Below are 27,372 nucleotides of genomic sequence, written 5' to 3'. Positions count from 1 at the left end.
AAGATTACACATAAGAACCACCTAGAAGGTTAAATGTTGAGTTGGTTTATGGCTCCACAGTCTCTAAAAAGCTACTATTCTTGAAGGCCAAGACCTGGGGAGACGGGTGGGGATGGCCTTCACTCCTGCCTTGGTGCTCAGGAGAACACCAAGTCCTCCTTTCATTCATCTACTTCCAGATTCTACAGAGGCTTCTATTTACAGATGGGAAGGCGCCTTAAAGGCTACTGTGTGCGGAGACTATACAGGAACTTAGTGTGCATCCCCACTCCCCACTTTATTGGCCACGTTTACACAGTGAAGCCTGTTAAGAGTTTCCAATGGTTATTAGATCTACTGCTGCTTTCTCCTCAACTCAGCAAAGAATACTGAGTGAAGCTTGGGAATAATGTCCTCAAAAGAATAATGCCCTGATTATTCACCCTTGAACTGGTGGAAGTATCACTAGTGTACCAGGAAGACAGAAGATTAATAACCCAAGTCACATCACTCTAACCTTATAAGGAATGATTATAACAACTATCACTTTAGCCTCTGGGTCAATGAAGTTTTTTCACTTCTCTCTGTCCTTTATGGTTGCTGCTCAATCAGAAAGCCTGTTCCTGCCCCACCAGCTGAGCAAGACAGCGGACCCACGGCAAGAAAGGTAACTAGGCTCTCAGAGCACATGTCAGCAATAGTCAGAGAGGGGGCCCCTTAGGGCTCAGAATCCACCTCTTAAATAGTCCACAAATTCTTTGATATTCTTCCCTGTAAGAGGTAGAGCCTAATTTCCCTCCTCTTGAGTGTGGGCTGGACTTAGTGACTTGATTCTAAAGAATAAAATATAGCATACGTTTTATATATTTATAAAATATGTATTTTATATATTTTTTCCTATATAGAACATGAATCAATATATAGAAAAAATATATCTATATGTAAAAATAAAGGTGTGCAACTAGTTCACAAAATACAAAGTGGCTTTCCTTGCCCTCCTTCCCTCTTGCTCGCTCTCTCGCTCTCTCTCTCGGAACACACGCTCTGGGAGAGGTTAGCTGCCATGCTAGGAAGACACTCAAACAGCCTATGAAGAGGCCCACGTAGTGAGGAATTAAGGCCTTCCTCCACAGCCCCTGAGGCAGCCATCTAGGAAACAGACCCTCCAGCCCCAGCCAACAACTGGAGAGACCCTGAGCCAGAACCACCCCACTGATCTGCTCCCAAATTCCTGACCCACAGACACTATGAGGTAATAAGTATTGGTTGTTTTAAGGTAATTTATTATGCAGCATCAGGTAACAAATATAACCACCCAATAAGGCAGACATTACCCCATTTTTATAGATTAGAAAACTCAAGTTTGGTAAAGTTATTTAACATCTAAAATTATACCGCTAGTAAATGGTATAGCCAGAATCCAAATTCAGGGCTGACTCCAGAGGCCATGTTTTTTGTACTTTACCATATAGAAGGGGAAATCACCAAACTAGAACAGAGTCCATAAACAATAAAAATATACAACATGCATTAATGGTAACTGCACAGCAAACTGCCCAAATGTTATCTTTGCTTGTAGATGTACTAGAACGCTCTAGACCTAAGGTGGGACTGATTTATCTGTCAGAGTTTAGCTACTTCATATACTATAACGTAAAGAGTTTTAGACTTAAGCCAGAGAAATTTGGCTCTACTGAGACTCTATTACTCACTGAGTAACCTAAGGTGGGTCATTTAAAATCCTTTGGGTTTCAATATTTACTCTTGTAAAATGGGAATAAAATACCCACACTTCATAGAGGTCTTATGAGGATTAATTTATATCTCTATACCAATCTAGCACATGATTGGAGCCCAGGGTCAAAAATAAACATTTAAATTGCATTATTAGTTAGGGAAAGGAAAGGTTAGGCTAAGACAGGCATTATGAGTTCTAAGAAATCAAAAAGATGCTGATTATTATGTGTTTTCTCCCTATTTGCTAATATAAGCAGGACTTTTGTTTGTGGCTCTAATAAAGTTTACTCAGGTCAGATACTGACAAATTATACTGATTAGTGGCCTATTTATATTGATTATGGTGCCTCGCCTTATATGGGCTTGCCACTTAATAAGGACCTACTTAACTAGGTCCCGTTGGTCTGCAGGCAGGTCTGAGGAGTCGGACAGAGCAAATACTGCTTAATTCCCTTTACCTTCTCAGGGAGGCAGAGACTGGGTAGCAAAGAAGTAACAGAGATCCTTAGAAGAGATCACACACCCACTTGGGAATTAACTCATGATCTGGCCTTGTTAGCTACATACTCTAATCCCATGAGTTAATGGATGGACCCTTCCAGTATCCTAATAAATGGCAACATCAGGGTTCCAAAAGTGTCTTAGTTACCCATCAACACCTGACCCAATGTCATTATCTAGGCGTTTGGCTGAGGACAAAGGTATGTTCCTCAGTACCCTCTGCTGCCTAACCCACAGGCATTTAAAGCAAAGCATCCAGCTTCTCTGCCAGGCTGGTGGCTGTAGAAAGTGCCAGCTTAGGCAACTGAGGCATGTTCAGCTGAAGATGATGTTAAATAAAGTTAACACAACAGAGCTGAGACAGGATCAAGGTATGGGGCCTCTTACCTGGACTGCTCACTTTTCAAAGCAAATTCATAATCTTGCAACTCATTTTCAAAGAAACTCCATCCTTAAAGATATTGCACAACGTCTCATCATACAACACACTGATAATGTAGAGATGGTCTCTTTGCTTCCTTCATGCAACCTATCAAATCCCAGAGACACCTCATATTTCCTATAGGCAAAAATAGAGGCTTGGCTGAAGGCAGAGGGAGAGTTAAGATTTACTGCTAGCCAAGGGCCAAGCCCAAGAAACAATATGAGACTGGCTGAGATGGAAGCAAGAAAGATGTTGGGGGACTTCCCTGGTGGTGCAGTGGTTAAGACTCTGTGCTCCCAATGCAGGGGGCCTGGGTTCCATCCCTGGTCAGGGAACTAGATTCCACATGCATGCCGTACCAGAGAGTTCTCTTGCCACAACTAAGGAGCCCGTGTGCCGCAACCAAATAAATAAATATTTTTTTTAAAAAGAAAGATGTTGGCTTTTTGGCTCAATAATTATACAGAATAGATTCATCAGTGTTTGTAAAGACTAGAGCAGTCTGGGACTTGCGCTGCCTTCTGCGGAAGAGGCTTTTCCCTTTCCTGCAGGTGAAACCACTGAGTAGGAGGCACTGAAGTCTCCACTAAGAATGATTCTAACCTTGGCTGTACACTATAATCATCTGGAGTGCTTTTAATAAGCCTGATGCCTAGGCCACATTTCATATACCTTAAATCAAGTTTGAGAACCACTGCTCTAACACTTTTCCTGGCATCAGTGTTTGAGATCAGGGGACTACAAGTGAGTGTCTCATAAGACAAGGAGATATACACGTAGACGTGTAGGGGGCACTGAGGTGACAGTCTCAAAGTTAAGAACCTGACAGTCACTACTACTAGGAAAAGCAGCTTAGAAATCGTTTCCTTCACTAACCCAACCTCTCATCTGTGTCCACATAAGGGAACCACAGATCTTTAGAGCCTTACAAAACCTTCAAGATCATCTATCTCATCTTACTTCATCATACACTTGGGGAATCTAAGGCCCAACGAAGGAAAGTGACTAGTCAGGGCCACAGCAAGTTTTTTTTGTTTTTTGTTTTTTTCTAACCCCAAGTAATTTATGACCTCACTATACCCCAAGCTGAACGCATTGACTTTTTTATATCTTTTTTTTTTTTTTAAACTTTGGGTTTGTTTGTTTATTTATTTATTTATTTATTTATGGCTGTGTTGGGTCTTCGTTTCTGTGCGAGGGCTTTCTCTAGTTGCGGCAAGTGGGGGCCACTCTTCATCGCGGTGCGCGGGCCTCTCATTATCGCGGCCTCTCTTGTTGCGGAGCACAGGCTCCAGACGCGCAGGCTCAGTAATTGTGGCTCACGGGCCTAGTTGCTCTGCGGCATGTGGGATCTTCCCGGACCAGGGCTCGAACCCGTGTCCCCTGCATTGGCAGGCAGATTCTCAACCACTGCGCCACCAGGGAAGCCCCCACGGCAAGTTTTTAATGGCAGGTCCAGGATTGGAACCCATTTCTTCTGTCAGTCCAAGACCCTTACATTGTTACATGCTGAACACAGCGGTGTGGCTTAGTGCTTAGGAACATGGGCTCTGGTACTAGGGTGCTTGGGTGAGAACTCTGGCCCCACTGGTTGACTATGTCACACTGAGCAAATCATTCAATTCCCTTGGAGCCTCAATTTTCTCACCTGGAAAGTGGAGATAATAATGGCATTTACCTCAGAGCTGTGAAGACTACAGGAGAGGAAAGGGACAAGTAATGTGCCTGGCACATAGTAAGCACACAGTAACGTTAGCTGTTCTTATTCTTATTAAGGTAGGTCAGGGTAGCACCCTGAAGAGAGGAAAAGAAGGAACAGGTATGGTTATTTGGGTTATATGGTTCATGTTCAAAATGTTCAAGCAGCTTCAAGATATTATTGTTATGCTTTCAGAGACTTTTCAAGTCAGGGCAATTCTGAGACAGAACCAGCTTTGACATCAGCTCGAACTTCAACTATGTCACAACCTCTAAGCATCTTCACCTCTCAAACTAGCTGCCTGTCAAACGAATAAATGAGCACAAAAACGCTCTGCGTGCTGAAAGTGCTGTACAAACGTGAGAGGTGTGTTATTACTCCTAATAATGGTATCTGTCACCATCACCATACAGTCCGCCTCGGCCAGTGTGAACTTTGATACATCAGTTTTAAGGCCACGCAACAGAGTAGGAAACAGGGATGCAGGGCAAAGTCACTTCTAGAAATCCTAACATTTAGTCATAGTATTCAAATAGCAAGAAAGCTAATAAGCAGGGAGAAGAAAAACAAGATCAATCTTGGCTCTCATAGCCACCAAAAGACTGAAACTCATTTGAAATGCCCAATGAGCAGGGAGACACAATGATGGCCCTAATAAAACACCAGACCCAAACCTTTCTGGGGCTGGGATGTACCTTTCACAAGCGGCAATGGCATGTCTGTCGCAGAGGACTTGTTGTGACCACCAAAATCCTTTTCTAAAAACAGCAATAAAACTCAAACTCCTTGTTTACTGGATTAATCAAAATGGTTGAAGGGTGAGGATAGGGTTTGGGAGTCATGAGAGGTATTTTCTCTTTTCAACTTTGTCAATTACATAGAAAACTTTAACTTGTTTTTGTGAGCACATTTTTTAATTTCAGAAAAGGAAGAGGAAGAGGGAGAGACTAAGGGCTAGAAAAGTTGAATAATTACAGGAATAGAAAATTCAACACCTATTCTTTCACAAATGCTGTATGGTAAGGTGTGGAGTCTCCGGAAGACACAACCTCTGAGGAGTCAAAAAGCTCAAAAAGGAAAGAGAAGCCTCCCCAGAGTTATCTAAGCAGATCCCTAGAGAGGCTGGTGATAGGACCGAGGTCCCACAAGGTGTAGTCATTGCTGTTTCCTCTCCCCCTGGCCAGCCCTGCTCCATCTTCCTCCCCCAGCATCTGCTCAGGTCACCTGCCAAATACCTAAGAAATGTAATCCTCAACAGTAATAGTATCTTCCTGTTTATACTGTGCCTCATTCTTGTCCTTTAAAAAAAGAGAAAGAAAAAACAAACCAACCTTACTTCAGGTGCAAGGCCTTCCCTACTACATGTATACACGACCATCCTTAAAATTCCTTTCTTGACAGGGATCTACAGGCTAAGGTGGAAAAGCACTGCCACCTCAGGTCTGTTCCCAGATATGTGTCCCTCCCTCTGATTCCTTCAGCCTTTTTTTCTTTTGTACATAACAAGTAACTCAAGATTTGGTCATGTGACATATAATGCCCAGTCTCTGGCTAGTCTAAGTCCTTCACTCCTCACAGTGCTGAGCCCAAACAACACCCCAGGGAAGTTTTCAACTGCAGGGAAAGCCAGATGGGGAAGAAAAGGGCTGAGTGTAGAATAAGTGCTAAAGAAATATGTATGTATGGTCTGAATTATATTGCCCTGAAATGTCGATTTAGTTAAAACCACAAATGAAGATTCTCAGAGACTCCTTCTGGCAGAGGTCACTTATGTTCCCTGAATCCCCTGAACTTCTCTGTTCTTGAGTGCAACCACCTCTTGCCTCTCTATTACTCAGCAGAGTTTTTAAATCATTATAGCTATAAAAAGATAACTGTCTCTTACCCCACCCTAGAGGAACTGAGGAAACAAGAGTTTATATGAAAATGCTGTGGGAACAACACATATACTGCTGTAAATTCAAGGCAGTTTTCTACCCCAACCATAATCGGGAGCTAGCTTAGAATGTCATCCTGGGCCTATGGCAAACCCTCCTAAACTTACACAAGAAAAGCCAAGTGTTCAGTCTTTACCAGACCAAACTCTCTCTAACCTAAAAGACATTAAGTTTTCAGCTGTTCTCTATCCAGGTGTCAGGGGAGAGAAGGAAGAAAGACTAGAATTCCATATGAATTTTCTTGACAGACTAACGTTATCTGCCCAAGCTAGTCACAGAGTACGTTTTAGGATTATATAAAACAGAATTCTCTTAAGGTCTACTTCTTTAAAATGAGGATATTAATACCACCTGCCCAATCCACCTCACAGGGTTATTGTACAGTACAAATACAACAGAGCACAGTACGTGCCTTCACTATGGTGAGATACTGTGCATGTTGTAACTTCCTCGGAAGACACTCCTGACTGCAGCCTCCAGACCACTTCTTATCTGCTAAAGAGAATGTGAGGAAAGATGCCTTTGGGGCCATCGGAACCTCACCTTCTTAAGCAGACAAACCAATGGAAAAATAACTCTCTTTCTACTCCTGAAAGTGCTGCTTAGAAATCATTAACGCTTGATCAATATGATTAGAGTTAGTTAAGACTTGGAATTATATGTAATTACCCTTTAGGCTTGGAGACCTCGATTAACTAGACACTAGACACTCTCCCTCCCTCACCCATCCCATTCCCTCTGCACTTGAACTTTGTGCCAAAAGCTTAGCCTGGAATGTTGCAGGGCCTCAGATCTCATATGAAGGAGTGAAACGTCTCCCCACGTAGCTCAGCTCATCCAGGTGGGGAAGGGCCCTTGGCTGGCTAAGAGAAAACGCTTTATCACACCTTCATCCTCATGTTGAATAAATATGGCACTCTTCAAAAACAGAGATAAACCCAGATCTCTACAAGAAAAGCCACGGAGTTAATCAAATCCTAGGTTCTCTGGCCTGTGTGGACTGTAACCATGGCACCGTGACTCCACCCCTTCAGGCGTTTAGAATCGAATCTGGCCACGAGAGGAGGCACTGGCCGTCCTTACGTCAACAAGGACACAAGTTAGGGCAAGTGTCACCAAGACACTACTTTCCTTCAGTAACAACATATAATAGAAACTTTGACTGTGTCTAAGATTTTCTTGAGTCTGAATTTTTAGTCTTCCAAATATTTTAAGAAAAATCTGAATACCTGCTATGTAGGCCATTCCCATTTCCTAAATTTATCCTTCCAGCTTCTAGGGATCACCCTATAGATTTAGAGAACAAGTTTGTCCTTCCTAAGCAAAATGAAAAGGACTAAAAAAGATCCTCATCTCTTCAGTCTGACCTCAAACAGTAGCCCTGCCTCCCCATGGTCATTTTATAAAATGGAAAATCATAGGGATGGGAGTCAAGACCTGGGTTCTATGCTAGCTCTGCCACAAACTCACTGTGTGACAGAGAGCTAGTGGTTTCACTTTTCTGGGTCTCAGCTGCTTCTTTGAAATAACACAGGAAAGCTGGGTTAAACGTTAGTTAGCTCTGACTCTTACAGTTCTATTGGCCTTTCTTGCAACCTTCAGCTACAATCTCATCTTTAAGATGCCATGCACCCAGAGTTTTTATTACAATTCTAATGAATTACCTACAAAGAGTTTATATTCACCCTGCACACTGTACTTTGCCAAATCCTGGCCCATTGGAGATATCTACATAATAATACTTCAAAGGCTCTAAGAGCTTTACCTAAGGATGAACCATATGAAACATTTGAACTACAAAAATTGAAACATCTTTTGAACTACAAAAACAGCAATTTCATATGGTTCAACCTACTATATTAACTTATTTAATCCCTCTAACCTACCCACGTGCCACGTGTTAGGTTTTACAAATGAGGCAACAGAAGCATAGAGAAGTTAATAACTCGCCATGGTCACAAAGACAGTGAATGATGGGATTTGGATTTAAACCCGGGCAGTTGAGCTCCTGACCCTTCAGTCCTAACCATAATATTATATTGCCTCCCGTTATGAAAACAAGAAAAGCTCAAAGACTGGAAGCCCAGACCAAGTCAGTGTCTCAGAAGGAGAGTGAGAGGCTCACACCGCAGCCTCTGTTGGGTTGTACCTTTTACTTCAATGGTGGCATTTGCTTTAGGAGCATTGAGAAAGTGATATACACAGTGGTATTCGCCTGAATCCTCAGCTCTCGGCTTATTGATCCTGCAGAGATGAGAAGAAAAATCAAGTAAGGAAGCTGGGAACAGTCAAAATACACAACAAAAGGAGGATCAAAGGGGCAACCACGGACCCTGCTCTCCAAGTCGTGCCCCTACATGCAACTCACCTCCTCCTAACTGAAAGCAAAAATCTCCCTCTGTGTATTAATAATTTACTTCTTACTGGGTGTCAGGAATACAGGTCCCTAACATTAAGATGCTCCAGTCTATTGGGAGAAATAAACTACAAAGCAAGTAATCAAAAGAGAGGGCTGTACAAAGTACTATAATCTACACTTAGATACAGAAGATGGAGCCATCACCAAAAAGTTCTTGCTCACCTGGTGGTTCCAGCCAAATAAATAAGAGCAGAAAAAAAGCAAATCCTTTTCTGCATCTCCCTGAAGACTTTTAGTAGTAGTGTTCTTCCTACCCTGCATTTTAGTCGCGTGCCTTTCAATAAGTCTACTAACAGGACATAGGAATAATGGGGAAAAAAATCTGCCATCAGAGCATCAGCCACAGAGATGCAGCTCAATTCTTAAGACTTTTAGGTGCAGCTAGAACTCCAGGGCCCTGCATGATCTGGCCCCTCTCTAGTGTCATCTCAGCCGCTTTCTAGCCCTACAGGTCTCTTTTCAGTTTTTCAATGTGCTGAACTTGTTCCTACCTCAAAACCCTGACACAAGATGCTCCTTTATATAGAATGCTCGTCCCATCACTCTTAGCCTCTTAAGTCCTTCTCCATCAGTCTTGGCTTACACGTCACTTCCACCTCCCAATCTAAGTGACATCCCTCTCCCTGACATTCTCTCTCATACTACACTGTAATTCTTCACAGCACTTATCACAATGTGTAACTATTTATTTATGTGATTGCTTGATGAATGTCTGTTTTCCCTACAGACCAAGTTCTATGTAGATAGGCACTGTTTATTTGGTACACAATTCTATACCCAGCACATACCCTGGTGCCTGGAATATAGTAGAAAAATGAATAAACACATGAATGAACACAAACTTAGAGTGAATAGCTATGCACAGATCCAGACCAAGTTAAGCAGAGTGAAAGAAAGGACTGTAAGAAGTGTGTATGAAGAGAACAGTATTTCCTCTGAATCCTATAGGGTGATCCTAAACAAGCTTTCTTGGCCCTGAAGGTCAGCTTCATATCAGCTCAGTTCGTGCTGGCCTAGACACATCCCCCCAAATGTGCAGAAAGGCTGGTGTGTAATTACAGAAAACAGAGAAACATCAGCTTCCAGTTGAGAAAACAAACATTATTTTGCTCCTACTCTTTTGCTCAATGGTTAAAATATGATACTTGTGATGGTCAAATCTCCACTGCACTAATGTCTGAGAAAAACACCTGACCTCAAACACTGGCCAAATGCATTTATCCATCTTACTGTTCATCCCAAAAAAGACTTGAAGAGAGTATGGATGAGGAGAGACATAGCCCACCCACAGGACTGTCTCAGCATACCCATGGCAGCATAAGATTCTAAGAGGAGCTGTCAACAGTCTTCTCAATTTGACACAAATGCCTATTCTTATATCAATATGCTCCCAATAGGGAAACAGACACAAGTTAGCTGCTCTTAGCAAATGTTCCAGAGTTAGGAGGAGGAGGAGCAGCAGCAGCAATATCTTTAGGGCTTAGACTTGCCTACAGTAAGTTCCTTGAGAGATGACTCCCAAACTTGAGGCCATGCCTATGGGCTCAAAATCTCCCCACAACATTTCCTCTGACTAGCTATTGGGAAGTAACTAAAGCAAATCAAAAATGTCCCCTACAGGCTAAGCAGAAGCAGGATCTGAGACTGGCTCCATGGCCAACTTATTAGGTGGCCCAAGGGCCTTATCAGTTGTTACTCTACAAAATGTGAGTCATTACTCTACAGATTCCCTGAAAAACTCTGACAATGCAGAACACTCCCCGGAGAGCTTCAAATAGGCTGAGGAAAAATACACTACCATGTTTAAAATAGATAGCTAGTGGGAACCTATGGTATAGCACAGGGAGCTCAGCTCAGTGCTCTGTGATGACCTAGATGGGTAGAACTGGGGGGTGGGAAGAGGAGGTCCAAGATGGGAGGGGATATATGTATACATATAACTGATTCACTTTGTTGTACAGCAGAAACTAACACAACATTGTAAAGCAATTATACTCCAATTTTTTTTTAAAAAAAAAAAAGAAGAGTCATTCTATAAAGTTAGGTTCAAACTTTACATAAAGTTACAGTTCAAAGCTTTGGGGGTAACATAGTACAAGACCCAAGAGAAACATGATTGGACGTGTGGTACCTTGCAAGAGGTATTATAAAAAAACAAACTTGTAAAACTAATGGACAGACCAAGAATAGATGCCTTTTATTCCACTCAGCATCTCTATTTGATTAACCTTTTCCAAACTACGAGGATATAGCTGAGGCTATGTTTCCAATTTTATATCAGAAGAAACTACAGTGGAGAGAGATTAACTACCTTGCCACGAAATGGTATAATACAGCAGAAGAACAAACAAACAAACAAACAAACAAAACGGAAAAAAAAACAATGACCTAGATTCTAGAAAGTCAGAAGACCTGGAACCTAGCCTTGGTTCTGCAACTTATTAGGTACAGTATGCTGCCTTGAAAGCAGTCAAGCATTATTACTCTTTGAGTCTCAGTTTTCTTACCCGAAAAAAAGGAGGATCCACAAATTAATGTGGGTCAATTAAATAAGGGGTATGAAATGATTTCAATTCTGCAAAATACTGCAGAATGTCCTTGCTACTACTAGGTACACAGGTTTTCCTGGTCTCACTCCAGTGCACTCTTTCTTTGCACTGCATCATCCTGCCAAATAGGATTAGCTGATCCTTTTCAACTAGGAACAAACTATTCTGAAAGGTGAGGTGCCAGGTGTTCTAGATATTTCCAAAAAAGTACCAAATCTCCAGGTGCTGGGTAACTTCTGCCAGCAAATATCCCCCTTTCATCAAAGGGTATTTCCAGGCTACCATCCTTTTCCAGATCACTAATGAGCTCTGTATCCACTGGTCCTGATCAGGTTATGATCATAATAAACACTCCTAAAAGGTAATTCACTAGGAAATCTACTCAGTGGAAATATCACTTAGGGTGATATTGCTCTAAGAGTCCTAGATCAGATTCCAATCTGATTCCTCAAACCACTGGATTTAGTCAAGAGACCTGCATTCTAATTGTGGCTTTTTTATTGACTAGCATTGTTACCCTAAGCAAATCACTCCCGATGCCCTTAGCTGCTCTATCATCATAGTGAAGGGATCTTTTATGGCTCTCAAACCTGGCCACTCATTAGAAATCCTTTCTAGATTCCTGGGCCTCACCCCAGATATACTGGATTAGAGTCTCCAGGGGAGGACCATGTCTCTCCCACATAGCATAATTACAGATTATGAATGTCAAGTAAACTCAACCATGTTCCCTCCCATCTTCCCAGGAGCTGCTAGCCCCTCTCACCTGTATTCCATGTTGCTGGCATTCTTACGAGTGGCAGTCAGTTCTACCCCATTCTTTGTCCAGTAGCTGTATGTAAGGGTGTGAGAGTTGGAGGTGAGGTTACACTGCAGGGTGACAGAGGGCGCAGGGCTTTCTCGAATAATGACTTCTTCACTGGTGACAATCCTTGGCTCTGTAATAAGAGTGCACAATGATAGGGAGCCACAGTTCCATGCTCTGCAGCCCTGGCCTGAGAGTTGGATGGGGTAGGTTGGGGAGACTAGAAGAGGGAGGGCAGACAGGACCACATGAGGAATTTCACTTTGCCACTTTGGAGGAAGTCAAGAAAGGAAAAACAATGATTATAAGCAAATGACCACTAGCGCAGACAACAGCCTGAAGACCAGTTGGCCTAGACGTGAAAAGAATGGGAGTATTATGAATGCTTGCACTGGCAACAATCCACTTACACTTTTGAATACCACCATTTTATGAGATAAGAACCACCAACCAATTCGGCTTCAATTAGAAAATCAGGCTCCACTTTGCAGTTCTGAAGACAAAGGCAATATCATTTAGATAACTAATAAACTAATAAACTTCCTGCCTTGTAACAGTAATAGTTATAATTAGGCATGTATGGCTTTTCCCACATTTAAATCTGATAAATCTATGGCAAACCAGCCTGGCCATTAATTATGCAGAAAAAGACAATGTAGATCCTAAAAGCAAATTTCCTATTGAAAGTCTATTGCATTTTCCAAATTTTGCCAAGAGAAAACTGTTAAGGAACCATCAGTTCTTCTCTCCAGCCCGTATTTTACTCCAAAGACAAAATTTTTTCAGAATTGCACTTTAAAACACTTTCCATTCTAAGATAATCATAACTAGAATGTGGTATATGTTGGTATGATGGGCTCCTAGAATTTTAGAGCTGAAAGGCCCTTAAGAGTTCAATGAATCCCACTCTTTAAGAGCTAGAAAGGTACAATGACTTGTGCAAGGCCATAATTATTATTAGTGACAAAGCTGGGCCTAGAAAACACATCTGACCGAATTCTTTAACCCTCCTCCTCCAACCCAAAAACACCCCCATACACCTTCCACCCTAGAGCAAGTTATATACTTCATCTTCTGGTTCTACCTGGGCTTAGATAACCTGGGATCACTCATTTAGTATCTACAAATATAACCTATTTGAGTCAAACATTATAACACATTGAACAGAAATTTTTTAAGGCACACTATATCAATACCGTTACTGTAAGGTTCATCTTTAAAGCACTTTGAATTCCATCACTATATTAAAGTCTTGAAGTTTGTTTATTGTCTTTTGTTGTTATTTATCTTTAATCATTTCCCATGGTTAGTTCTTTTTCTACTTTTGGTCAAACATTTTCAGGTAAAGTCTAAACTAGCCATCTTTTCCAATCCACAATCAGAGGTATTTGCTCTTTTACTTTTTTTCCAATTCTTTCTCAGAAATCCTTGACTAACTTCCCATTTCCCTACACCTGGCTACTTCCTGTCTACAACTCTGTAGCAGCTCCCTGACACCATTTTATAAAGTATAGTGCTGACTCTTAACTCTTGAAGACAAAACTCTCTCCCTTCACTGGAACTAAGCTTTGTTCATTGTGCAGGAAGCAGGAGAGGACGGAGAAGTCATGGGACACTTGAAAAAGGTAATGCCCAAGCACCTCCTAATCAATGTAACATTTCTGATTGTAGAGCTCATATCGTCAAAGAAACTTGTGATAAATAAAGCAAATCCTCAAGTTTGCTCAAGTAAATTGGTTCTAATTATTTTCCAACTCTGGCAAAAGGATAGTGGTTATCTTTCATTCAGCACTGGTCCTTATCCGTAACATCAAACAGGGTCTCTATGTACAGATAATGGAGGCATAGCAGCCACTAAGACAGAAGCAGATGCATGTAAACACATTAGCGCAGTGGTGTCCCATGGTTTCCAAAACACACTGGACAGAAGCCAAATCCCTGGGCCTCAAGTCGAGCAGAACAGCTGCAAACCCTGCAATGGAAGGCGCACACACACCATCGGCAGAAAGCACCACAATTTCAGGAAAATCAAAACCAAGCAAAAACAAAAGCGATAAAAAGAGAGAACCAGTACTCCACAGAAATTAAAAAAATATAAAGGCAACATTAAAATCCAAACACACTTTTAGATTTTTACTGAATTTTTATTATTCAATTTTATTTTCTGTCCCATTTGGGACTCGCCTTCTGGTTCTTCCTCTCAGACTGCATTGAGAAAGGGTAAACTCTGAGGCCAAGAGCTTCCAGATGCTTAAATTACAAGGAGGCCAAAGCAAATGCTACTCTTACCTGTGGTGATGCAAATGACCACTGCAGCTCAGGGAGATTAAGAAGGTGATGAAAGCAACCTGGTAGACTTTCTGCCAAGAATTCTCAGAAGGCAAAGGAAAGCACTTTTTCCCTTAAGTGTTTAAGATCCAGGAAAGAGTCAGCTGGGAGCAAGTCGATAATTTTAATAGGTTTAAATATGATTCTGCACCATAGGAGGGTTGTGGGGTGGGGTAACCTCCCTCCTGTAATTGCTGTATACGGAAACCAGTGCTAGACCAAGCTCCTTGGCCTCGGTGCCACATCTGCATTCTGCACCAGGATGAAGGTGGGGGGCTTTTATTTCTGATCGAACACTGGCGGTCAAGCATTGCCCATGACAGTCCAAGAGAGATGAACATTTAGGAGAAGCTCAAAAATTCTTACCTGCCACTTACTCCTATTTAGAAGCACTGGTTAGGAGACCCTTACTTACCCTAGCCATCATTCATATGTAGAACATGCTATGGACAGAGAGAGAACCTAAAAACTGGGCACGCTTCTCTTCCTGCCTTACATTACTGCCAGGAGGTCATTCTTAGATAGAAAATTTCAACTTCCCCTTGGAGACAAATGTCCTTGAGGGTGCTGAAATCATAAAAAAATCCAATTAGAGTGGAATTCAGGGTGTTGAAAAAAAAAGAAGCCTGGCTCTCTAAAACAGTTAACTAGCGTCAACTGATTGACAGGGAGGTCTAGGGAGAGTCTGAACTAGCCAAGGTTTGTTTCAACCACATGCAGACACCCCAAAATTAGGAAGCTTATTTCTAAGTAAACTGGGAGACTGCTGTATACTCTCCAGATTAAGAGGTAGGTACCCCAAAGCCTCATCTTCTTCTAGCCCCAAGGCATGACCTTTTAACTATGAGTCTACCTGAGTCAGGCTCCTGCAAGTACAAGTACCAAATGCCCAGCCCAGTCCATGCCTACAAACTTCTGCAGAGCTTTGTGGCCATTTGGGTAATTCTGCTTTTACAAGGAAAGGAGCAAGGGGGCAGGAGAAGGAGGCGTGCAAGGGAAAAAAATCGTTAAATAAAAGAAAAATCACTGGGTTAATGTTCCCCATTTTCACATAGACAAGGTTTTCTTTTTCCCTTTCCAGAAGCAGGTTCTCTAATTCAACAGTGCCAACTGCAGCAGCCTCTAACTCTACTCTAAGTCCTCTTCATAGGCATCTTCTGAGTTGCTATAAAGAACAGACAAGTAACTTGCTATTTTCCATAGAAGTATATAGATTCAAGGCCCATGTCAGATTACCTCCTGTGTTATTACCAATATCCTCATAAATGTAATTTACTATTTTTATTTACTCTCTCTAAATCAATCAGTTCTTTAAGCCTGAACTGGCTCTAGGGACTCCTACTGAGTCCTTGACAAGAAGGTGTAAAACCCAGAAGATCTTTCCATTAAATGGAGAATGCTTCCTCAACTATAATAAGGACAGATGTGGGCTAGAACTCTTTCTGGCCAGAAGCACTGGCTCTGTGGTGGCTTCTCCCTCCCTCTCCTTCCCACCATACAAGCAGCAAGACACTATCCAGAAAGAGGTGGCCACAAAAGCTCCTGTGTCTGATGTCTTACTTGTACCTGCTACTACAGATGAAGGGAAGGATTCTGAGCCAACTGCTCAGCTCACTGTTACCACACAGAGGAACAGGGTTGGAATTTAGTTTCCTTTTTTAAGACACAAGAAAGGCCAGTGTGAATGGCTTCCAAACTATTTCTGGGGTTGCCAGCCTCTGGAATGATAAGTGTGGCAGTGACTGCTGTGCCAACAGTCAGTCATCAGAGTCAAACTATCTGTCAACAGATCCAACTCTGACTTTGAAACAGCATGATGGGGTTTTAAAAAATACTTTGCAGCTTAGAGTCACCTGGCTCCTAACAGCAAGACATAAGGAGGAAATCTCAGGCTGCTGCTTTTAAGAGAATAGGAGACTAGCTGGGCAGGACCAGTGAGGAGTATACTGCTGCAGTGGAGGGCTGTTATCAGAGAAGCACATGCTACTGTTTTAGAAAAGAAAAAGAGCTAGAACTATGGAAATATCCAAGCTTACATGCCACCCAACAACCAAAACACATCACCACACCACACTCATGGCAACATTCCCATCACAGAACAGGATGACACTAAGTCACAGTGAGGGAAGAGGCTGGGCAGACACAAACTTAAAACCATAGAGGTGAAGGCAGCTACTCAGAGAGCTTCAAACAGTTGAACAGAAGAAATAAAAAGTAGTTAGACTGGGGAGAGAAATAAAAATAGAAAGGCACCAGAGAATAAATCAGCAAAAGGATAGCAGAAAACCTACTACAAAATTAAAGTAGAGGGAAAGAAACAATTCAACACTATCCTGGTTTGACTGCTTGGTTTTGTGAGTTTTAAGTGTTTTTTTTTTTTTCTTGTTGTTAGCCTCCCCAGTTCTCCCTCCCCACCTCTTCCCAATGCAGATGATTTTGGACAACCACAGATTTCCCCAAGTTCTTTGTTCCTGAGGAGAAAGACACAGAGAAGGGTTGGGGGATAAGGGAGGTAAAGAGGACAGCAAAGAAAAAAAAAAAGTTGCCACAAATATTTTCATACACTACAACCAGAAGGATCGTGGGTTTGAAAAAACAAAGACAAGGGGTAGGGTGAGTGATCATACTGGGGAAGAGGGAAAGGAAGCAGAAGGGAAGGGTCATCGGGCCACCTCTAGTGACTACAGTACTACTACTGTAGGGTGCTGGACTCACTCTGAAGGACGCTTATGGTGGCCTGGGCTCGAATCCATGTTATGGAAGGGTTTTGCCTCAAGTCATTCCTCTTGGGGTCGTTGCTGGCCCTGCACTCGTAAGTCCCAGAGTCCTCCAAGGTGAGCCGGGTTATTCTCAGCACACTCACGCCGTTTGACCCGTAGGCGGTGTTTACGGTGACACGGCGCTTCCGAGCACCGTCCCACAGCTGTCTGAAAGACTCTGCCCGGTTGACTTCTGCGTACCACCACTGGATCTCTGGCGTGGGGCTCCCGACCACGTCACAGTACAGCTCAAAGGCGTCCCCAGTGAGCTTAGTTTCTGACATGGGCGACTTGACAAACCCAGCTAGAGGGAGGGGGAGCAGGAATGCAGTGACAGGCCAATCAGAAAAAAAAAAGAATCAACAGGTGTTAATAGTAATTTAAAGAAAAGAAAAGAAAAGAAAAAAGCAAATGAGCTGCAAAGAACAAAAAGGATTCATTTTTAAACTATAAAGAGACAGTAAACAGCATTTCATACAAGCTTTTAGAAGAAGAACCACCCTGGGAAGCTTATGAAGCAAAGGCAGGCTAATTACAAGCTGGGGCAGCCCAGGTGCTGGCCAGGCAGAAGCAAGCCCACTGGAAAGCGTTTTAGCAATGGGCCCAGCCAGTAGGAATGAGAAAGCCTCGGGTCTCAGGGAAATCTCTTTCCTTAGAGCACAAACCATTACCTTTCCAAACTCAGGCAAGTGATGAAAGATAACCGGAAGTGACAATAGGTTATATGCAAGTCAGGATCTCTCTTTTGGATGGGTGAACACTTCGTTAGACATGCAATGTCTTTTATGGGTCACAACAAGAAGTGTTAACTGATCTACTGACACCTTCTTTTGGGAGTCAGAATCCAAATTTCAACTGAAAGGCTAGCAAATTTCTCTCTCATGCAGGATCCTATCCTGAATTCAGGTTAAACTTTCCCCACATCCTCTTCTTCCCTGGGCCCATGGCAAACAACCCAATTGTCTGTGAAGCAGCCTCTACCTGAATGCAGACCCTCAGGCACAGGAGAGCAAGACAGTCTGTACTTCAGAGTAAGAAATACTATGGGGGTCAGCTCAGGAGTAGAACCAACAGTAACAGTTACTCAACTCATTGCCAGTGTCTGGAGGGACTATGCCCTCCATAGTCCCATAAATTTATACAACTAAAAAAATCTCCTGAAAAGTCTTAAAAATAACCATGGGATAAAAACAAAAATAAAAACAAAACAAAAAAATAACCATGGCATTTGACAGGCTCTCTTCACATAATTTAGTTGCCTGGCTCCTAGAGGCCAGATCAAAAAGAATGAGAACTGTACAATGATGAATGAAACTAAACTCTATGGTGAAGGCTAGGCCTCAACAACATTGCCAGGCACTGCCCAGGAACTAAAAGTTGATGCCTACTTCCAACGGCCCATAATTTGCTTGAGGTTACACTTCCATAAGACAAGGTGGCAATGGCAAAAAGAGAGTAAAAAAAAATCCAGACTTACTGGAAGAACTTGGAGTGGGGTCCATATCACAGTGCAAGCATACTCTCTCTCACCCATTTACTCCACCACCAAGGGTTCGTTCAGCATTTTTACCAATTCAGGCTAAGGTATTCAGTATCTAAAGTACAGGTGAGAAGCTAAAAGAGGGTACTCTGAGTCACTCTTGGGACCAAGCCAGATCCTCTGCAATGAGCAGAGTGGGGCCAGTATCTACCAACATCAGGTGGAGAATATTTCACAGGAGAGGTATGAATTCAATGGAAGTTTTCCTACAGACCAAAAGCCAAGGATATAATGGGGCTGGCTGAAAATGCAGGTTGCTAAGTGGAAATTTTTCTGTTTATATCCATAGAAGTATTTGCCTTTGGAGATAAACTCTACACCAGGGACCTCAGATGTCTAAGGGAGGTACTACACTTACTCAAGTAGAGGTCAAGAACTCCAAATTCATACTAGTCCTTCAATTCATAAAAGATTCAGAGTCTGGGAAGGACAGGAAGCAGTAATTAACAGCCTTAGATTAATTGTTCTGCCTTCAAATGCCACTCTAAACTACCTTTTGAGATGCAACGTCAGTTCCTTGAAAGGAACTAGCTATGAGAGGCCCCAAGAAGCCAAAAAGATATCATTCTCAGATGCAGGGGAAGTTTTAGAATTCCAGAAGGGAGACACCAAGCCCCTGCAAGAAAAGCTGAGCTCACTCCCAGATAAAGGGGTACCCAAGAAGCTATGTTTTAGTCTCACAAACTGCCACCTGCCCACCTGTCAAAGTTAATGCCAACTAATATACAGAGAGAAGGAAGCTGGTTTTGTTCATTTTACTACTGGTTCAATCACTAAAGAAAACTGGTTATCAGTAAATCCCTAGAGAGCAGTAAAAAGTATTACTCTGTTTTAATCATATTCTTGATCGTTAAGTGGAAATCACAAATGCTTATTCTCACATTCTCTGTGAACTGGGGGAGTTTATGTCCTCTCGAATGCTGTGATTATGTGCTTGATTATGCTCTAGAAATATGTTGCTAGTGGATTTGTTCTGTATTTTTTCTCCCTTCTTCTGAACTGCACTTCAAAACAAGCTTAGATTTAAGTCTGTTCATCCAGTCTACTAACTACGCTAACGTAAAAGGAATGCCTGCAAATATGTCCAGAACCACCAAGAACCCATCCGATTCCAATATAATCACAAATCCCAACACACCACAATTCAAAGGTAGCTGAGAAACAGTCTGAACACAATTCCCCACTGCAGAGAACCAAGAAAGTCACTCAAACTGACACTGCAACCACTGGACAAGACACTCCTAAAGAAGGAGGAATGCTGATTTGATTTAGTTCAGTTTTCTACTTGCATACAGGACAAGAGGACCAAGTTGAAAATGTCCTTTGAATTAGTAAATTAAATGATATATATTTAAGCAAACTTATCCAAAAACAAAAGTAAAAATCCCTTAAACACTAACAACAGACATCTATCTGTGCTCTCTTTGACAGCTATTACTAGTATTACTTATCATTAGACATGTATATCAACAGGTAACATTTTCTAAGTATGTGTTATGTGTTAGATGATGTGCTAAGCACTTTTACATGATCTCATTTAATCCTCACAACAGGACATAGGTGCCATTATAATCCCCTTAAAGATGTGGAAACTAAGGCCCAAAAAAGTTGAGTACTTTCCCCACAGTTATAAGCTAATAGTGAAAGAGTCTGGACTGGAATCCAGGTGTGTCCAAAGCCAAAGCATGGTCTCCTAACACTTTCCACAATTGCGGTCAATGTGCCTCACTGGGCCAGGAAAGTTTTTGTAGTTAAAGTTACAGATATTTTTGTCACCACTTAAATGTAATTAATTAATTAATAATTTCTAGCTATGAAAATTCAGGACCCCTCCATTGGAATGTGCAGCACACTACAATCACTAACTCCTTAAAATTATAATTCTATTAAAGAATGGAGATAGAACAGCACAGAATCAAAGAGGTCCTAAAGCAATTCTGTTTGTGCGTGTGTGTGTGCTGGGGAAGGGGGAGAGAAGAGTGAGAAAACAGAAGATGGTTCAGAAGCAAGACTTCCCCATAGTTCTGATGATTCCACCACTCTTCTCTTGAAAAGCCTGGCTTCATAGGAAAGAGTTTAAAAAAGACATTACAGGCAATTCTCTGGTGGTGTGGTCAGTGGCCAAATTAATAAAGGGCAGCACCTGAAACTTTTATAAAACTTAAGAGTTTACAAAGTGCTTTCACACATATCACATCTCACTTCGTTCACATAATTTCACAAGGCTCACAGGGCAAGTACAGAGACAGGTTCATGATTTGATCAAGATCACTTAGGTAGCTAATCCTGAGTGGAGCTGGGATCAAAACACAGGTCTTCAGCGCTTAGTCTATGGTTCTTTCCAAAAAACCACACTGCCTCTAAACAAACCAACTAGGGGATTCCTTGATAGCTGAACGCTCATCAAAAATCATGAAAGCAGATCTATTTCTCCTCCTAGCAGTAGGGAAAAGGAAAAAAAAAAAAACACCCTCTCTACACAGTACTGTGGCAAGGGAAAGTTTATTAGCAACCATCTACCTGATTATCATCCAAAATTAGCTCCAATTCAGGAGAGGAGAAGAACCAGCTCGCAGCAGCAGCAGCAGCAGCAGCAGCAGCAGGAGGCAGGCAGCTCAGAGCCTGACTCACTGCCCTGCCTTTCATTACCACGGGCTTTCAAATATGTGCCCTCAACATGAGAGCACACACTGCCTAAAGTTGGGAGGCTAGCAAAAGCATCTGTTTGATCTCCAGGTCAAAGCTCATCCAGTATTTTGGAAAGAGCCTAATTTCAGAAAAACAACCTCCCGCCCCTTCTCCACCATCATCTCCACCCACTGTAATATGTAACTGGGCTCAGATCTCAAACAGGTTTGACAAAGTACTAATATCACTGCATTCAGTTCAACAATGATAAAGAGGGGAGCCAAAGACTGGTCACTGGCTTTGTGGGACGGAGGAACTAGAAGCTGAGGGTGGAGTAGGGTGGCAGGCATAGTATAAAAAATGAAGACAGTAAATCCAGGAAAACCATAAAGTAAAACAGCATAACTGGGGATGGGGGATGGGAAGCGAAGATGACAGCTGGGGCTAGCAGCAGAGAAAAGGAGGAGCTCTCTGGCAGGAAAAACTGGATGTGTAGATATGTAGCAGAGTGAGAAGAAAAAGGGAACACAGAAGAGCAAGTTGAGCCCAATCCCAAGAAAACTGCTTTTACATATGCCCTAAGGTAGCAAAAAAGCTAACCTAGCTCCACATGAGGGATCATCGGTGATTTCACCGAAATTCTCATTTACCTCCAGGGCAATCAGTGACCAGATTATAAAACTCACTTATCTCGCTCTCTCAGCTGACTACTGCCAAGGCCAGGCCTTTAAATTTAGCCTGCTTTTGTCACCTTTTATTTTTTTTTAAAAACAGCTGTTCCCTTCAAGCCCCTCTCTACTACTAATTCCCTGTGGGTGGCTCATGTTCTTTCCTTCACGCTTCATAATAAAGAGGAGATGACAGCCAAGGACACAAGAGCTTTCTCTCCCCCTCCCTCACTCACTCATATCATGCACCTCAAAAAGAAGAAAGACTCTGAGCCAGACAAACTGATATCTAACTGCAGTTATAGGTATGGTATTTCAAACCTAAGTGACTACGACACAGCCTGACTGTCCTTACTGTTTATTTTATTAATTCTTTTTTTATGAAATAAACTTCTTTATTTATTTTTTGGCTGTGTTGGGTTTTCGTTGCTGGGCACAGGCTTCCTCTAGTTGCGGCGAGCGGGAGGGCTACTCTTCGTCACGGTGCGCAGGCTTCTCATTGCAGTGGCTTCTCTTGTTGCGGAGCACGGGCTCTAGGCGCGTGGGCTTCAGCAGTTGTGGCACACGGGCTCAGTAGTTGTGGCTCGTGGGCTCTAGAGCACAGGCTCAGCAGTTGTGGTGCACGGGCCCAGCTGCTCCACGGCACGTGGGATCCTCCTGGACCAGGGCTCGAACCCGTGTCCCCTGCATTCGCAGGTGGATTTTTAACCACTGCACCACCAGGGAAGTCCCCTTACTGTTGATTTTGACCACTTATCACTATTCCTCAATACCAAAGGCAGGTCATAAGTCCATATGCACTCATTCTGTGTTTACCAACCAAGGGTAAGTCAGGCCTGAGGCTCTGAGAGTGGATGAAAATGGGGTAACCTCATTCTCTACAGCAGGAAGGATGTATATGGGTCTGATCTCATAGATTAGTCTGCTCTGTAGGTGAAAGATGGCAGCAATTACAAAGCATTTTCCAAATTCAAACCTGTTCCTTTCACAGCTACCTGTATCAGGCAGACATGACAAAGGCTTAGAAATTAAGATCTTCTCCATCACTAGCTTCTAAGCCAGGGCCCATCCTTTATTCTGAAATTATAGTATCAAAATAGCTAAAATAATCTGCTTCGGCATATTTTAGCCAGCTTTCTGCTTTAAAAAAAAAAAGGAAAATCTAGTTGAAAGGAGACTATGTGGTTTAGTGGTTAAAAGCAGCAAACTCTAAATTTGGATTACATCGAGGTGCTGTCACTAATTCTATGACCTTAGGCAAGTGACCTAACCTCTGAGCTTCTCCCTAATCTGTAGACCTGGGCTAATAATAGTAACAACCTCAGAGAGTTATTGTGAGGATTACATGAAGTTGACATAACACAGCTTAAAACAGTGCCTGGGACATAGTAAGCACTCAATAATGTTAGCTATTATTATATGTCTCCATAGAAATAATGCTGAACAAGCCATATGCAGCAGCCTTCAGCACTGTTCCACAACAGACTGGGAAGCAGAAACTTTGTCTTAAATGAGTTCCAACTTAGAATCCAACTTCTTCAATAAACGACAAAAAATTAATTTTAACCTTTAAAATGAGAACTGGAATGGAAATATTAATTGCAGAAGGCAATGAAAAAGTTGGGGATTCTTCATTCCTTCCTATCCTTAGAGCAAACTAAAATAGGGAGAGTGATAATAGCAGTGTGGACTCAAAGAATTAGCAAATGTTATTTCAGAGGTATAAGTCATTAAATCTGAGATACTATGAACAATACGGAAAGCCCAAGAGTAATGAGAATAAAAAGAGGCAGTACAAGATTCTCCTTTAAAAAAAAGAAGTAAAGAATAAGCCTACTAATTACAAATTAAGCTGCTAAGCAATGATATATGGGAAGATACTGGATACTGGGCAGGCCAAACTGTAAATTCACAAAAATGTAAGATAACATGGTAGTTACAGGATTCTGGATTACGTCAGATTAGTTTATTTTTAAAGAAAGAGTGTCAGCTTTTGAGTCAGTACCTCCACAGCTTAAATTCTCTTAACTTTGAACAGTTTCTTCAAGTGAGAATGATGTCACTTAGGGTAGTTATAGAAGTCGTGTGATATATATGGAAGAGTTCTGTAAAGCTCTACAATGTTAAGTTACTTTAGGATAGATAAGGAATAAGCATCTGATATGACTGATCTTCAACAAGGATTTTCATTCAGTCCTGTTGTCAATTCCCTTTGACAAGCTAAACAAGCATGATCTACCTAGATCCATGGGACTAAAACTCAGTGACCAAAAAAAAAAAAAAAAAAAAGTTGTAAGTATGATAAAAAGCCACAGGCTTCTCTCAACCCAGAAAATACACACAAACAAAAATTTGCATATAACACAGGGGTGTCCCAAACACCAGGTTAGACACCCTGAGTCTTGACTGTACTGCTATTGGATGTGTGGATAGATTAAGTGTCTCTCTATTTAAACTGAGAGCTCACCTTATAAGGAAATGAGCCATGGTTTACAACATCTGGGTTGGTTTCTTCAACTTCTTCAAACTCAGTCTCCTCATCTGAAAAATGGGGATAATAATTCCTACCTTCTTCACAAGGTCATGGTGAGGTTCACATGAACAATGTATGTAAAGTTACTTTGTAACCTGTAGAGCTAAAAATGTAATTATATAACATGGCCATTTTATGTAGGCATTCTACTCTGTAACTTAAAGGATGACCTAAACCATTCCTAGGTATTCTGTTGAGGTATCTCAAAAACACTGTGGGTTGAGAAAGTTGGGGGGACAGGGCTCAGAGACTCACCCATGGTGGATGGGAGTTGTCCATCATACTTTTTCTGAATTTTTCAATTTTCCAAAAGAACAAAGTATTGAAAACCAATGATTCAAAGAATTTCAACATGTTTCAAATAGGATGTGACATTAAATAAGGTAAGATTGCCAGCATTAAATTTTTTTAAATTAGAATAAACTCTAGTTTAAAAAAAAAGAGAACTTGACACCAAATCTAAGAAATAGAAGGGACTGAACTTTTTAATAGCAGAGAGAACAATCAGCTCAGAAATGACCTCTCTTGCATTTCTTCATGCATATCCAACATGCTCCAGGCAGGGGCTCAGTAACACATGCCTATGTCCCTGAATATCCTCAAATGGGCTATAACAGATTGAAAACTCTGCTTACAGGTTATCTATCATAAAATTCTAGCCCTTAGTCTATGCTTTTATAGTCCTCAGGTAAACAGCTTCATTATTAAAGACTCTCCTTGAGACTAACAACATTTCTTCCTCACCTCAGGGAGGAAAGGGGAATTTTAATTTAATCTTGAGCAAAGAAAATGAAGTTAAATATAGATCAGGTCTCAATTTTGACTGTGACATCAAAATAACCATAACCTTAGTTTTTAAAAACTAAGGATGTGTCGAAGGGGGAAAAATGCAGTAGCCACAAACTGCTGTCAAGCTAGTCTTTTCAGGAATTTGAGAAAATCTACTTTCTAACTCTATAAACAGTAGTCAAACTGCTAGTATACAAAGGAAAAAAGCTAGTTTTGCTAGCCATTAAAAACCACAGATGTCTCATCCAAAGGAAACAGACAATGCATACAAACCAGCAGTATCTCAAAGAGTGTTCTTAATGAAAGGTTTCCTTTCCAAGAAACCCTTACATATTTAAGCAAATGCTAACAAAAGCTCTTACCCCAAGAGACTGTCAAAACTGGCTAAGGACCAATCTAGAACCACACCCAAAGGGAACGCTGAAGACAGAAACAAGTTTTTTGGCAGGGGGAGACACTATTACAGAGCATTTTAAGAGTATGCCTCAGTTGACCCTTCAATTAGGATTTATTAAAGGCAAAATGAAAACAATACTCTAGAAAGGTTGAATACTCCAGTTAAATAAACCATTCATTCTCAAAAGCCATGGGGGGAATTCCCTGGCAGTCCAGTGATTAGGACTCAGCGTTTTAACTGCTGAGGGCCTGGGTTCGATCCCTGGTCAGGGAACTGAGATCCCACAAACCGCATGGCCACGGCCAAAAACAAAACAACAACAAAAAACTAAAAAAAAAAAAAAAATTATGTAATCCTTACCTATACCACTCAAAAGCCATGGGTAGTTACTAATCAAAAGTTAACCTCCACTAATTACTTTTTCTGTGAATTTCACTTGTCTATAGATTCAATATAACTTTTGATAACAAACTCACTTTCTTGTCCCTGACAACATACCAACAATCAGGATTTAAATATTAAAAATAACACAAATTCAGCTCATTCTTCCAGAGGATAATACAATTCATCTCATTCTTTCATCCTCATATATCCCATGAGAATGACAATGAACACAAGTAGTTGGAGCTGACAGTCTGGATTTAATCTAGAAGACATTTTAACTGAAAGAGGTAGGAAGCCCCCTCTCCCAGCTTCTTTTAAACAGCCATTCCCAGAAGCCAGAGTCAAATACTTTGCACACAGGGAAATTCAATCTTTGAATCACATCCCAGGATGTTAGGTAATATAGTCAGTCCCAGTCTTCCCAGTTGATGAATTATTTCCAAAGCATAAATAGCTTATAGCGGAAACCACACTGGAAACTTTGTTATTATATATTAAAGGCAATACTTTCCTTAGATGGCAAAATCCTAGAGCAGTGATTCTTAAACTATCATGCATTAGAACCACCTGTTAAAACACATACTGCTGGGCCCCATCCCTGGAGATTCTGATTCAGTAGGTCTGGAGTGGGGCCTGGGAATGTGCATTTGTAACAAGTTCTCAGGTAATGCTGGTATTGCTGGTTCACAGACCACACATTGACAACTAATGTATTAGAGAGTCTGAAACTGCTAAATTTTTAGCTTTTTCAAATAGAAGAGAATAGCAGAAAAGGAACCACACAGATGTTTCTGAAACCATATAAAGACTCTCCTAGCAGCTGAGTCTGTGATTCATAACCAAAAGAGGGAATGTGGCCAAAATGGTTTCTAAAAAACTGTCACTCACTATGACTTCATAATGACTTTTATCTTGTATTCGTTCAACTTATCTGTAAGTTGAGAGAAGGCTTTCAAATTCAATTTACCAGTTACTGAGGGCTTATTTACTAAGGACTGTGCACAGGGATAATTAAAATAAACTTTGCTCCTAAAGGGACTCAACCTTGCAAAACATGAGACAGAAAAATAATTACAATACAATTGACAATGGCCACTTTTACAACAGATGTGTAAAAGACAACAAAAACATATACGAAATGATTTTGCTGGGGGGAGAGGGCTTATATACGCACAGAAACCTTACGCATAAAATCTGAGTGCAGGGACTTCCCTGGTGGTGCCGTGGTTAAGAATCCGCCTGCCAATACAGGGGACACAGGTTCGAGCCCTGGTCTGGGAAGATCCCACATGCTGC

At 41.5% G+C, this 27,372-nt stretch overlaps 1 protein-coding gene across 1 annotated transcript in view; it reads right to left on the bottom strand.

Moving 5' to 3' along the window:
- The window catches only part of NPTN (neuroplastin), a 64,705-nt gene that overhangs the window by 14,659 nt on the left and 22,674 nt on the right, over positions 1 to 27,372 (bottom strand). Inside the window, exons 2-3 of the mRNA XM_061180083.1 lie at positions 12,012 to 12,183; positions 8,427 to 8,521 (exon numbers count right to left, since the gene is read on the bottom strand). Of these exons, the coding sequence (XP_061036066.1) occupies positions 8,427 to 8,521; positions 12,012 to 12,183 (267 nt within the window). The remainder of the gene's footprint in view (positions 1 to 8,426; positions 8,522 to 12,011; positions 12,184 to 27,372) is intronic.

The sequence above is a fragment of the Eubalaena glacialis genome, chromosome 2 (genome assembly GCF_028564815.1).
Source record: "Eubalaena glacialis isolate mEubGla1 chromosome 2, mEubGla1.1.hap2.+ XY, whole genome shotgun sequence".
Lineage (NCBI taxonomy): Eukaryota > Metazoa > Chordata > Mammalia > Artiodactyla > Balaenidae > Eubalaena > Eubalaena glacialis.
Note: the sequence above shows the minus strand (reverse complement) of the source record. Positions and strands in the feature narration are given on the sequence as shown.